At 35.2% G+C, this 14,777-nt stretch overlaps 1 protein-coding gene across 2 annotated transcripts in view; it reads left to right on the top strand.

The window, feature by feature from the left end:
• Positions 1-5,970, top strand: part of LOC138182910 (uncharacterized) — an 86,831-nt gene extending 80,861 nt beyond the window's left edge. For both annotated transcript variants that reach the window (XM_069119313.1, XM_069119314.1), the window contains 6 exons: positions 139-272; positions 1,574-1,710; positions 2,069-2,223; positions 3,524-3,765; positions 3,887-4,073; positions 4,211-5,970. In XM_069119313.1, coding sequence (XP_068975414.1) covers positions 139-272; positions 1,574-1,710; positions 2,069-2,223; positions 3,524-3,765; positions 3,887-4,073; positions 4,211-4,407 — 1,052 coding nt within the window. In that variant the 3' untranslated portion in view covers positions 4,408-5,970. The remainder of the gene's footprint in view (positions 1-138; positions 273-1,573; positions 1,711-2,068; positions 2,224-3,523; positions 3,766-3,886; positions 4,074-4,210) is intronic.
• The last annotated feature ends 8,807 nt before the right edge of the window (positions 5,971-14,777 follow it).

Below are 14,777 nucleotides of genomic sequence, written 5' to 3'. Positions count from 1 at the left end.
GTAAATGGTTTTGTTTGGTAATCTGGATTCGTTATTGAGTTTTACATGACCCCAGTAAGTGTGTTAATGAATATGTACTTGTAAACGTGGGTGTGTGTACGAAAATTGCTGACAGTGAACGATCAATTTCAATTAAAGGCTACTCCTATGACCCGGACTGCATGTACGTGAACGGAACTGGCCGCGACTACTACGAGTTCTATATTCAGCTGAATCGTTGCGGCACCCTCGGCGAGAACACTCATCATCAGGACAGCCGAAAAAATCCTACGGTACGTAAAGAGAGCATGCGTGTATACTGTAACGTACAAAAGCCTTAGTCCGTGTATTAAATGAGAATGTTTCACTTCTAGTAACGAACAAATAGATGACGCTATTTGTTAAAAAGACCTGTTGTAAATGACTCCGTTAGAATTAAACCAGGGCTCTGTGTATTATAACTGAAAAAAGAAATAGTGCATCAGAAGAAACCACAAGTAGCCAGTGACACGAATAAACTATCTTAATATTGTTATACGTAATCTATATCAAACACTACAGTTTTATTAAAGATGTATCCTAAGACCTTCCAGCGGGACTACATATTTAATTGCCATTGTAAAACGAGTAACACAGATGATTTAAGACTTTTGCACAGTACTGTATAATAGTGTGGCGAAAGATAGATGGTGTGGTTCGTTACGATCACAGCGTGACCACTTGCCCCTTTTGACAAGGAATAATAATGATTAACGTGGACGAAAAAAAAAAAAAAAAATGAAAAAATCGACTTGGCCCGTTTTATCTTTTATCTCGCGATCATCCACCGTCGTCTGAATGTTTAACGTCCCACGAGACTCGACATGTATATTAATATACGCACCGTCCGTGCCGTTAGAGAACTTTAACGGACGTGAATCATAAATGCTGATGCTAATAATTCTGTTACGTTCTGCTGTGATTTATTAAAGTCGACATGGTTTATACAGGATGCACTAAAATCGTGTCTGTTCCTACTGAGTTGCGGTCAGAAAGAGATCAAACGAAACGGAGGAAAAGAATTTGGATGAAGACGATATTCTGTTGACTCTTAAGTAGCTTACAGATCAGCGAACTAGACCTATAGAGTCGTTGAAAAGATATAAAATGAACATATAAAGTGAATAATTAAATATAGATCACAAATTTCCCTTTTACTTCTCTCTTCCTTCCTGTCCATTTTATTCTCGTTGTATCCTTCATTCCCATTTGATATTTTTCCTAACTTCCCTCTTTCCTTTCTTTGTCATTCTTCATCCTTTTTTCCTATATCTCTTCTTTTCCTATTGTTAGTTGTTCTGCATGAAAAATTTCAACAACGTATCATATTTAATTTTGTACTAGAAGTACCAGTAATATTTTAATGTCGACTCTTCAAAGAATTTTTCTTCGCTCTTCACACTCAGTTAACTCCACTAATACATAGTATCTAACCCTTGCATTTCTTTGTAAACCGCTTTAACCAATTGATCGATGATCGATATTTCGTCTAAACGGCCCACTCACTGTGATTTTCTCCTCGCGATTTACAACGCTCGATTTCTTTCCATTGCAGAAAAACTTGATGTGGAACACGGTCACAGTGCAGTACAACCCGCTGATCGAAGAGGAGTTCGACGAACACTTCAAAGTGACTTGCGAATACGGTTATGACTTCTGGAAAACCGTCACCTTTCCATTCCTCGACGTCGAGTAATTGTCTTACTAAATACCTTAATTATTAATACCAATTAGTGATCCTTAATTAAGCTCTTCAAAGCGACTTGCGAATGTGATTACAACGTTTGGAAGAAGCTTTGCCTTTCAATTCCTCTATGTTGACCATCTTATTAAATATCTGTCAACTTGCAATGCCAATCAGTCATCCATAATAACAGTAAAAAATTCAAAATTATTGTATATATATATATATATATATATATATATATATATATATATATATATATTTGTACTACCGTGCATTTTTTAACGTGTACTGTATGATGTCCCACTGATGGATAACGGGAAGTTGATCCCAGCAGAAGGCTCTAACGCGGATATCTTCTTTCAGAGTTGCGACGGGGAATCCTGTTGTGTTCACCCTGCAGCCACCAGAGTGCTACATGGAAATCAGATACGGTTACGGGACCACTGGAACTAGAGTGGCTGGACCAGTCCGTGTCGGCGATCCTCTGACTCTCATTATCTATATGCGCAGCAAATACGGTACGCCGATATAGCGGACACGCATTTTCGCGTTGCGCTACTCTTACATCGATTCCATACAATCGACGGTCTAACACTGGAACTGCCGATAGTTAGCACGAAGCTATTTGTGCCAAAACCAGTCAAAATGACTGGTCTTTAAAAAATACGTAATAGAATATTTTTATATTTATTGATTTGTTACTTTCTTACGCAAGAAATTCCATGTTATGTAGTACATTTTTGGTATTATTAATCCATCTGGGACCATAATTCCTAAACGAGGATTGACACATTTATAAAATTGTAGAACTAGTCTAACTAATCTAACTAGCATCTAGTAATTTACGCGGTAAAAATTTTAAAAACGTGTGGCAAGTTGTAGAAAACGAGGAAACTGGTTAATTGGGGCTCGATAAACAGATTGCAGGACCCTTTTACACTTTGACAAGTACCAGACATTTTAACTGGTATTGGTATAAGTAGCATTGATACAAAATTATTTGAGTTTGAATACATAAAAAACAAAATAAAATTCATTATATTATTCTTTTCGTTATCGTTGCGAAAGTCATTACATCATTGTGAAAAAAATATAGAACACGAAATAGGAATTTTAAAATAAAATTGTAAAACCAGTCAATTTGACTGGTGTGGTTGTTCTAGTGCTAATCACGTAGCGCTACGTAACATCTGCCTGGTGTCATTCCACTGATCAACGGAATACCCAGGACCTCTATTGTGTACACAGTTTCCTTTCGAGAAACTAAAATTAGAGTAGGGTTTCCTCGTTCGAGAAATCGATAACGAGTCGCGATTCCAAGTTGTCAATAATTGACTACGATAAGTATGTGGTTTAAATATTACAAGATACTAGAATTTTAAGTAGAATCGATATACTCAGGCTATTTAAGTTCATTAGGTTGGTTCAGAACGTTGATATGAAACTTCAGGAATATGTAATAGTTACTAAAGAAGCAAAAACTTGTCTGGATAAACGAAAATCTAAATATCACATATTTTCATCAATAAGGTCTTTCCTGTTTTATCGACAGCATAGGTGTGGTCGATACCACTGTTCATTGTATTTGACATATTTATTTTATTGACTTTAATTTTTTGAAACATCGTGTACAATAGGAATTTTGTAATTTCTCATTCATGTATTAGTTTCAAATAGATTCTACTTGCAGGTGTTTGGTCGACTTAATTAAAATGTAATTCTAATAAATAGAGATCGAACTCTACTGTAAAATTTAATAAAAGAGATTCGAATCTATATTAGGATGAACATCTAAAATGAATATTTTTATTTTCACAGATGGTTTCGACATCGTCGTGAACGACTGTTACGCCCATAATGGTGGAAATAAAAGGATTCAGCTGATTGATCAATACGGATGCCCAGTGGATGATAAATTGATCAGTAGATTTCGTGGATCCTGGTCAGAGAGTGGTCTCTTCGAGACTCAAGTTTTCGCCTACATGAAGACGTTCAGGTTCACTGGCTCACCTGCTCTATACATCGAGTGCGACGTCAGAATGTGTCACGGAAGATGTCCAGTATGTAGGAAACGAATGAGAATAAATTCTTAGCCAATTGTCATACAATAGATCGTTTTGTTAAAAGTCTTGATGTAAATTTATATGCCTGTTGTTATATGAATTATTCGTGATTGTACAGAGTCAACCGTGTCATTGGAGGAACGCCAAGAATGTGGCTAAACGTTCTTTGCCAGAAATTGGTGGCCCGTCGACGCCAGCAACGAGTTTGTCAGAGAACGTCAATCTGTTCCAATCGTTGCGTGTTCTACAGGAAGGCGAGGCAGATACGGAATTCTTCCAGAATTCCACTACAGCTTTCCGAAGTGGTAATTTCAGTAAATGATTCGACCTTAAAATATTTAATCTGTTATCCGAGTCATCGTTTAAACAGAACTTGTATAATTATGATTATTAACATTTTTATTTGTTTATATATATTGATTATTGGTACTTTTTTTTACAGGGCCTAGTGAATCCACGAACGACAGAGTGTGCCTTAGATCAACTGTTCTTAGTACGATCATAGGAATCGGTTGTGGCTTCCTTTGTTTAATGGCGGGGACGATATTAGCGATGTGTTCGAGAATTCGAAGACAGGCTAGGGAAAAACTCCTATCTGATAGCATAAGTTACATGACCCACAAGGGTAGGATCAACTAAACGCGGCCTCTTTGGACGTACAAGCGAATTTCTTCTCTTTTCCTTCTTCTTCGTGGCTACTCCATCGGTACAAGCGTATCGGGAGAATCACCGAGGAAACATTCTCTGTCGGTAATAAGGCGAGGACGATCATCGCGTTTGTAAGAAGCGACGCGATCGGTAATAAAGCTAAACACAAGCTTGATCGATAAAAAAGGTATTTTCAATCGACGGTCGAGAATACAAATTGCGAGACACAAGCAATATAAATGTAGCTAAAAATTGTATATTTCGGTAAATCGTCAGATACTTAGACGAATAGCTAGAAAATGAAATTAGAAAAGTCAAAGAATATATATTGTGATAAATACGATTAGGCTTAAATTTCTACTTCCTTTTTGTTTGTTTAATAGCTAATTAACCGTCGATAACAAGCGAAACATAGTCCGGTAGATCGTGGACGATTGAACTCGCGCTTCCTTTTTACCTAAACGCTGTTTCCTTTTATCTTTTTTCAATTGTAATTTTTCCGTTTATTTTGCGTACAAGTGAGTTGCCGTCCGTAGATAACAACGATCAAAGGCGAATTTAGAAGTCGAGGATTTTGCCACGTTCTCCGTATCGAACGCGCGATTGAGAAAAATATTTGATTACAATCTTTCTCGGCCGCGCGAACGTTACTATACGAGATCAAAACGAATGACTAGATATACAGTCGTTTAATACCGTTTAATGAGATTCAGTACTTTAAGTATGCCTAATAGCATTACTCGCCATATTCAGGAACATAAAAATCATCGAGGTCTCGAGCTACAGCTGAACAAATAATTGATCATACTTTATATGCGTGTTACCGTACTTATATAAAAATTTAGAACAACGTGCATTACACGTTTCAGTGCACTTTTTTACAATTTCAAATCATCCTTTCATAGATAACGTTATAGTAGTGTTCTCTTATATTTTAGATTATTGGAAGAATTGTTTCGCTTATGCTCAAGCGGTTAAGGTCACCATCTTACCATTGACAAAGACAGTAAATAGATATAGCAAGGGTAAACCATAAATATTATGTCTTTTTCGCTCGTTCTCGTTAGATGTATTTCTTTTTCAAGCGTGTGTGATAGTGTTTTTGGATTAACCCTGCTACATCCTTTCGATTATTTCTCATCTAATTGTACTGCAATAAGATTGAACAAAATACTGAAGAGACTTTAATGGTAGACACAATTCGTTATTGAACATTTTAAAAATTTGTTTGCTGAAGCGTGAAAAAGATTCTAATATAAAAATTCGAAAATTGCAGCAGGGTTAAGGTCATTATCTCCTTTGTGAGAATTTTTTTATTAGAGAATACAACGAGACGTCCAATGTATCGGAATTTATGCGAACACTACTATATCTATCATATTTCAGATCTAGCTGTATCTCAGAGATGTAATAACACGTTTTATAGTCGAAGTTTCTGAATGTTTGCGAACGATGCATTTTCGTATGATATAAACATCGCTATGCAATAAACAGTTACAATATTTAGGTTTATACTTTATATGCATAATGATATATACTCAGTGTCCAAGTGTGTCTGGACTTTCTTATTTTTTTTTTTCATGCTATTCTTCGTATTTTCTTGTTTTGTATTTTTCTCTTAATTTCTTCAATTCTCGAGAGGCAGGAGCATTAAAGAATTGCCAGAAGCCAGAGAACAGCCAGCGAGGATTAAATAATATTTTGCATCATACGAGATGTCCCCGCGCGTGTATCGGGGGAGCCAAAGAAACGTAGCTCAGCTCTCGTCTTGATAATTTATTGCGAAACTTCGCGGAAGCATCCTGAATTCGTCAATCTGTGAAATATTAATTTCCCCTCCTGGTCGTTCCGGAAACATTTTTTTCTACACGTTCTTCAGATATACTGCGTCCCCTCCCCATTTACAATCGACAGCAAACATAATCCACCTTCTCGATCGAATTACTTGTAAATATAGCAGTGTATGATCCATAATATTTATAATTAAGCTCGAGTGTATCAAGGTTTCCAATAAACTGTAGCAGGAGTATTTATTGTCTTTTTAAATAAACTTCAACGACTCGTACAATTTTTTATTCACGAATAATGTTATTATGAAAGTATTATTATATTACCAGTCCTATTATGAAATTTTCTATTTATATTATTACTATGATGGTATTATACCACGAGTGATATTATTACGAAAATATTAGGTAGATGTTATTACAAGTATACATGTCTGTAATTATGAGCTTCTCCATGTAGGGAGTGGCCTGAATTAGAATGTTCCAAAACAGTGTTTTTTGTGATTTTTTTTAGAAGGGAAAGAAAGAAATGAAGTTATTGAATTTTGAGGTATGGTTTTATATATATTTAACGAATACAAAAAAATTTTTTTAAAGTAAAAGAAAAAATTATAACAGATTTCTAAGATCTATTATTATTTATTATTAATTATAACAGATTTCTAAAAGATCCATCTCGTAATTCTTGACTGAAACAAAAAACAAAAAGAGGATTAAATTATTTTTTCTTCTGGGTAAACTAAACAAAGGCAGAACAAAGTTTATTTAAATAATTGTTATAGCACCTTAAAATTTATTTTTTCTTTTTTGACATTTTTTTCTGCCGTTATTTAGTTCACCCAGAAGAAAAATATATAATAATTTATAATAATTTATAATAATATAATAACCATACCTCAAAATTCAATAACTTCGTTTCTTTCTTTCTCTTCCAAAAAAAATCACAAAAAACGCTGTTTTAGAACACACTAATTCTGGACGCCCCTCCACAAAATTTTCCCCTTACGTTGGTATTACCAATGAGATATCTGAAATTTTGGAAACGAAGAAGTCGAAAATAATTTCTGTCAACGGTAAATCAGATGGCTCACGTATCGCAAAGGATCGGTTAAAGAGAATGAATCTGGACGATTTTATAAAAATACCGCTTTTCCAGGAACTAGTCCACCACCGATGGAGCGAAAAACCGGCGTGACGAAAAGAGGACTTCTACCTGGTTGATTTTGAAAAATTCGACGTGTCCCAGGATTACAATGGTCACGGCACGGAACGAATCGTATTTTCCAAACAGCATATCCTTCATCGAGATGCACCCGGTGCTTTCGTTTCTTCGAGCATACTCAAAGATCGCCGCAAATGGCCGGTTCATGGTGAAAAGTGAAAATCTACGCAATATCTCACCTGCAGAATGGACTGGCACCGCCATTTGTCGCTCGATCCTCCCTCGATAACGCAGGAAATATACGATAGTTCGTTGGTCTCGTTCAGGCTAGCGCATTATCGATGACTGCATTTTTGTTCGACAGAGGGAAACCTTTCAAATAGCTCTGGGACCCAGGCAATTAATAAGATCCTTCCTCTGTAGACGATTTTTATGATTATCCTATGTGGCCAGTTTTAGTTTATAGAAAAACATATCTTCGGATATAAGATAATCATTACGAGATAGATGCACGCATAAATATCATAAAACTGAAAGATACGAAGTAAAGAAATATAACATCGAACGAAGAAAATGTAAATACATTAGAGATTCCAAATGTATATCATATCCTGTTAGAAAACATATTCTGATGTTTCATCAACAGTGAAATTGAGAATTCTAACATTGATAATTGAAAATTAAGGAAACATCGATTACTACCAAAAATTTTAGTTCAATTTTGGAACAACATTGAATATTTCAAACTTTCTGGAATATTAAATTTTTAGCTTCAAGCTTCTGTTCAAATTATAAAGACATTCGCTACAGCCAAAAGTTTCGTTAATATTGGGTTGGCAACTAAGTGATTGCGTATTTTAAATAAGAAGGAAAATTCAAAATTTTTGCTTAAAAATATAACTTTATTCAGTTAGGTATTGTCCATTTTTGTCGATGAGCTTTTGCCATCTTTCAGGCAGTGTCATAATTCTATGTTTTGAAACTTCTGATTTTTGCCAGCAGAAAACTGAATTAAATGCGATTTTACATCATCAGCGTCATTAAAAATTGTACCATTTAAGGAGTCCTGCATGAAACGAAATAAATGGTAATCTGAAGGCGCAAGGTCAGGGCTATATGGTGGATGTGACAACACATCCCAATCTAAGTTCCAACCATTTTTGGCGAATGACCAAAGATGCGTGGAGCTTTGCATTATAATGCTGGAAAACAATACCCTTACCATTTGCCAATTCTGGCCGCTTTTCTCCAACAGCATCGCTCAGTTTGGCGAGTTGTTCAACGTACACGTTTCAATTAATCGTTTGGTTTCTTGGTAAAAGTTCAATGTACAGAATTCCTTTATAACCCCACCAAACTGACGACATAATCTTTTCTTGCTGAATCTCAGCTTTTGGTGTCATCTAGGCTGGTTCATCTTGCATCAGCCACGATCTTTCCCATTAACGTTGTTATAAACTATCCACTTTTGGTCTCCAGTAATCAGTCGTTTCAGAAATGGATCAATTTCGTTGCGTTTCAGAAGCGAATCGCAGATGCTAATGCGTTGCGTCAAATGAATTTCCTTAAGCGCATGAGGGACCCATAAATCGAGTTTCTTCACATAGCCAAGCAGTTCTAATTTTTTTTCAATGCATGTATGCGATACATTGAGCTTCTCTGCAATCTCACGCGTTGTGCTATGACGATCTAATTCGATAATGGCCTTGATATGGGTCTCATCAACTTCAACTGGACGGCCAGATCATTGAGCATTTTTCAGTGAAAAATCACCAGAACGGAATTTGGCAAATCAATTTTGACACCGCCTTTCTTTCAAGGCTTCATTTCCATATACGGCACATAACTTCGTGTGTGCTTGCGATGCGTTCTTGCCTTTTCGGAAATAATACAATAAAATATGTCTGAAATGCGCGTCTTCCACTTTTAAATTCAGATAAAAACGAAACTAAATAACTAATCGATAAAATTTTTACTAAATTAAAGGCGGAACTCCACACAAGAAGAAAGCAGTATAGGTTAAGTGCTTTGAACACGTTGTCAAAACAAAAGAATGTGCTAAGACCACCTATTGACAAAATCCGGAACCACTTAGTTGCCAACCCAATAATTTTAGATAACTAGTATAATTCAGAGTTCCAGAAATATCAAGATTTTACACTGAAACGTTAACTTCGTTTCGATTATGTGATCGAAAATCGTAGACAAAGGGAAGCGATGCACGATCCGGATGTCTCCAGGAATTTTTCTTAGGAAAGGGTCGCAGTGGCGGTTGATTTCGCAGTGGAGCCAAAAGGGCGATCCAGCAACGCAGTAACGAACTGTCTCTCGGCGGCGAGCATGCGGCAATTAATCAAGCCGCAATAAATTAATTGCCGCTCAGGCAGGAATTAATTACCACCCCGGCAATAATTATGGCTAACGCAGAAATAATTATCGTGCGCCACGGCAACGCGTTGATCCCTCTGCACGACGATAATCCGCTGGTAATTCGATACGTACGTATATCTCGATCGATCCCTGGCTGTCGCTACTCTTCTCTTTTAAATCGCTTTTAATTTCAATAAAAGGGTGTCCGTGATAAATAAATCGTTGGCGAAACCATTTCGATGTTGCAGCAGATTAATGCATCTGGAAGAAAGATCGCAACGCGAAATATCGCATCGCCAGCCACCGTTTCGCGCGCAGTTTTATCATCCTACCGACGCAAATGTCGTTTATTAATTGGAGCACCGATTAAGTCAAAGGGCTCGTGCATAAGATGGTCGAAGACGTTATTCAAAAGCATTTCTCAATACGATTCGTTTTATGGACTATGGTGATTCGTTACGAAATGAAGTTTCCTTGCACGAAGATTGCGGTGCCGGAAGAATTTTTGTTTGCATTAAAAAACATATGGCATGAAATGCAAAGTGGAAGTTTACTCTGTGGAATATAAAAAATAATCTTTTTTTTATACGTTTGGCGATTTGGAGGACGCAACATAAAAAGTAAAAGAAATTGCAAGAATTTTGCCATAAATGCCAAAAATATAGTTCTTAATTCGCATAAAGATATTAAAAAGGTATATGTACACAAATGTGGCATATACAGGGTTGTTGGTAAGCGGAAAGGGGGTGATTCTACGCGAGAAAAGAAGTCGAAAAGATAGAATAAAAATTTTCTTTTTTTTTTTAATTTTTCCATCGAGACAACGATCTACAGTGAGATCCGTTATAACGAGACGTGATAAAGTGCACGCGTACCGAGCGAAAATTCAAAGTCGATTTTCTCGAAAACAAAGCCTCAAACGAAAAATTTTTATTCTATATTTTCGACTTCTTTTTTCGCGTAGAATCACCCCCTTTCCGCTTGTACCACCAGTTACCAACCATCCTGTATATAATATGTCGCTTATGATTTTGATAATAGTATCTTTCATCTTTGCATGTACAGAGCCTGAGAGTCTACTAGTCTCAAATGGTTTGAAAACTAATATTATTTATTACACAGATATGTAGATACATATAATAAAGGGTATAGAATATTTTCAGCATTAACAAGCTTGCAGGTTGTGGAGTGAGACGTAGCCGAGGAAATTTTTATCAACAACGTGCACATTATAAATTTTAAAGTTACGTTAGAAATTTTTTTACGAGCTACAGGGATGAGAGAGAGGAATATCATGAAAATGCATTCCTGGGAATGGTTCAATATTTCAATCCAATGCGGTATCTCGCCGCGAATTCAAGCGTGTACTTCTGGACGTGCAACTTCCGGTTGGAGAAACGCATCGTTGCACGAGGGCGCAGCAGCGGCAAAAGAGGGTGCCAGCGGATTTTATCAAAATGAAATCTCCGAGGATAATAAATACTCGGTTATCGGGTTTAATCGAGTTATCATGCGATGTGGAAACGACGAGGTAGCTTCGTTGGCTAGGATCCATGAAAATAGGGTGTCTTTGATAAAACTAGAAGAATATCTATCGTTTCTGTATCAAATTATACTTATAACATTCAGAAAAGATTTGGCTGCAAAGTTAATTTAAATTTTTTTTTTAAATTCACTCTTCGAATGAAAGATTTCAAAGAAATCTAAACTATTCTTAATTTTTCTAACAATGTATATACTAATATATTCACGGGCTGAACATAGTTCTAGAAATAATTTCTAGAATCAAAAATATAGATACTTGCTTATAATATATACTTTGTTCTTTAAAAAGATGTAACTGCAAAAATTTGGAAACCGCAACTGCATTCAAATATAAAGTATTTGTACTGATGTTATTATAGGATTTATTTATTCAGAAATATTAGAAATTAGGGTTTCCAATGATTTCTATCTTAATAAATTTATTGATAGATGGATCTATTTACAATGGATTAACCCTTAACGCTGCGACTTTTAATTATGAATATCGACGGGCAATTCCAACTTGTTCTCATCGTACTTCGACTTGCAGGTTTTTAAGTGTCAGATTTTAAATGCTACAATGACGCGTAAATAATAATATTAAAGTCAATCAAAATAATCTTTATTCATCTCAGAACTAATATAATTTTGATTACAATATTTATATTAATTATAATTGAGTGGTGTGTGGAATTTTTTAAAATATTCATTCGGATGCAAACCGGGTTTGCGTTCATACGTCTCATAGTACTCACTGAGGAGTATTATTTTTTATTTGTAAACAATTACCGATAACGACTCAAAAATACATTTGGAGTAGAGCGTCGCACATCGGAGGTGCTTGAGAGACACACGTTAAAGGTTAAACAGGAAACGATGGTTATTTAACGTGAACTAAATACAGTAACGTGCTATAACTAAGCAACTAAATGGATAATTCACAACTCACAACTGATAGTCAACAACTGATAACAACTCGGCAACTCTTTCTTGACTCAACTCGCAACTCTTCACAACTCGACTCTCAACACGCAACTCCTCACAACCCGACTCTCGGTTAACGAATGCCGATTAATTCGTCTTTCTGCCTTAAGCATCCCTTTGTTTTTTCTCATACCCCCACCACGTACGTATTTCGTAATCGTTCGAGAGCATGATCACGTACTACAATAGTTATTTATTCTTCTTCTATAATAGTTAGTTATGTCTTCTTCGCCGTAACTATTCGACTGAAGGACCAACGACACATTGATGTTCCGCTTGGCCCATTGAAGTTTCCAGACCTTTTTGGCTTGTCGGCACTTAGGTTTTCCCGCAACATTGTTTATAGTTCAACCGATATTTCTTAGTCAATCTGTCCACGATGCTACATTATAGTTATGTTTTTATACGTTTCCCTAATTCTATTAATTTCTGCAATTATTCAAGTATCACATATCCTCATTTCATATCACTTTAGCAATTTTGAAAAAGACCATACCCGGGACAGACAGATTTTTCAATATATTTGATTGGTGTTTAAATACATTTTATTAAAATTAATACTAAAAATGAAGTAGTACATCAACAATATATCCAAATTGGACACAATGCAGAGTGAATGTAAACGAGCTAAATAACTATTGTAGTTCAGCTGATATTTCTTAGTCAATCTGTCCACGATGCTACATTATAGTTATGTTTTTATACGTTTCCCTAATTCTATTAATCAATTATTCAAGTATCACATATCCTCATTTCATATCATTTTAGCAATTTTGAAAAAAAAACCATACCCGGGACAGACAGATTTTTCAATATATTTGATTGGTGTTTAAATACATTTTATTAAAATTAATACTAAAAATGAAGTAGTACATCAACAATATATCCAAATTGGACACAATGCAGAGTGAATGTAAACGAGCTAAATAACTATTGTAGTTCAGCTGATATTTCTTAGTCAATCTGTCCACGATACTACATTATAGTTATGTTTTTATACGTTTCCCTGATTCTATTAATCTCTGCAATTATTCAAGTATCACATATCCTCATTTCATATCACTTTAGCAATTTTGAAAAAAACCATACCCGGGACAGACAGATTTTTCAATATATTTAATTGGTGTTTAAATACATTTTATTAAAATTAATACTAAAAATGAAGTAGTACATCAACAATATATCCAAATTGGACACAATGCAGAGTGAATGTAAACGAGCTAAATAACTATTGTAGTTCAGCTGATATTTCTTAGTCAATCTGTCCACGATACTACATTATAGTTATGTTTTTATACGTTTCCCTGATTCTATTAATTTCTGCAATTATTCAAGTATCACATATCCTCATTTCATCACTTTAGCAATTTTGAAAAAAACCATACCCGGGACAGACAGATTTTTCAATATATTTGATTGGTGTTTAAATACATTTTATTAAAATTAATACTAAAAATGAAGTAGTACATCAACAATATATCCAAATTGGACACAATGCAGAGTGAATGTAAACGAGCTAAATAACTATATCCAAACTTTACTTGAATCAATCGTCCATAATTATAGTTCAAATATATTTAAAAGCTTAAAACTTGTTCAATTCGGTCGGAATGGAAAATAATCGCGGTGGCAATCGCAAGTAGTCGGGGAATCGGGAAACTGAGTGCGTTGCGGTATTATATGCAGCCTTCGGTCGGCGATAATTCAGCAAACGTTGCCGCGCACAGACCTAACAGCGATTCCGGTCGGACATAACTTCCGCGAGCCGCTATCGCGGAACTCCACACCTCTACTTTATTAAGTGTACACACACAACGTGGTTCACCGGCCCAAGAGATACTCGATACGCAATGATACCGAGTGCCGAGTAGGTAAAGAGACGTTCGTAAAATAATGCAGCGCAATCCATCGACTCGGTTTGCAACAAGTTCAAGAGCAAATCGCCACGAAAGAACGAGTAATTGTAGAAGCTCGATTACTTCTCTGGATAATTACGAAATTATTGAACACTTTCGAGATTTATGGAACGATACGTTGTAAGATAACTTGGACAAAACTACTATCTATTATAATTTTTCTGAGATTTACATACATTCTATTTGAAACTGTTTACTTAACTACTTTATATCATCTTTATTTTCTATTAATAAAGTTACTTTAATGTCAGCTATCTTATAATCTGTGTTTAGTTTTAGCATTAAGAATTACGTACTTTTGTCTCTATTCGCGTTTACTGTTTAAAACAGGATTGTTTATTACCAAGTAATAATATCTAACAAACGCTTGGATATTATAATTACAACACTTTTAATTATGCAAAAATCTGCAAAATGCATATAGCATGGACAATTATATAAAATATTCAAAGTAAAATACCTACTTGCTATAATATTATCTCCGTTTAAATTCTTTAACCACATTTCTAAAATATAGTCTAAAATATTCAAAGTAAAATACTTACTTGCTATAATATTATCTCCGTTTAAATTCTTTAACCACATTTCTAAAATATAGTCTAAAATATTCAAAGTAAA

Source organism: Bombus flavifrons, chromosome 8 (assembly GCF_040668555.2).
Source record: "Bombus flavifrons isolate JBK064 chromosome 8, iyBomFlav1_principal, whole genome shotgun sequence".
NCBI classification, from domain to species: domain Eukaryota; kingdom Metazoa; phylum Arthropoda; class Insecta; order Hymenoptera; family Apidae; genus Bombus; species Bombus flavifrons.
The sequence above is the reverse complement of the archived record's forward strand: the minus strand, read 5'-3'. Positions and strand labels throughout refer to the sequence as shown.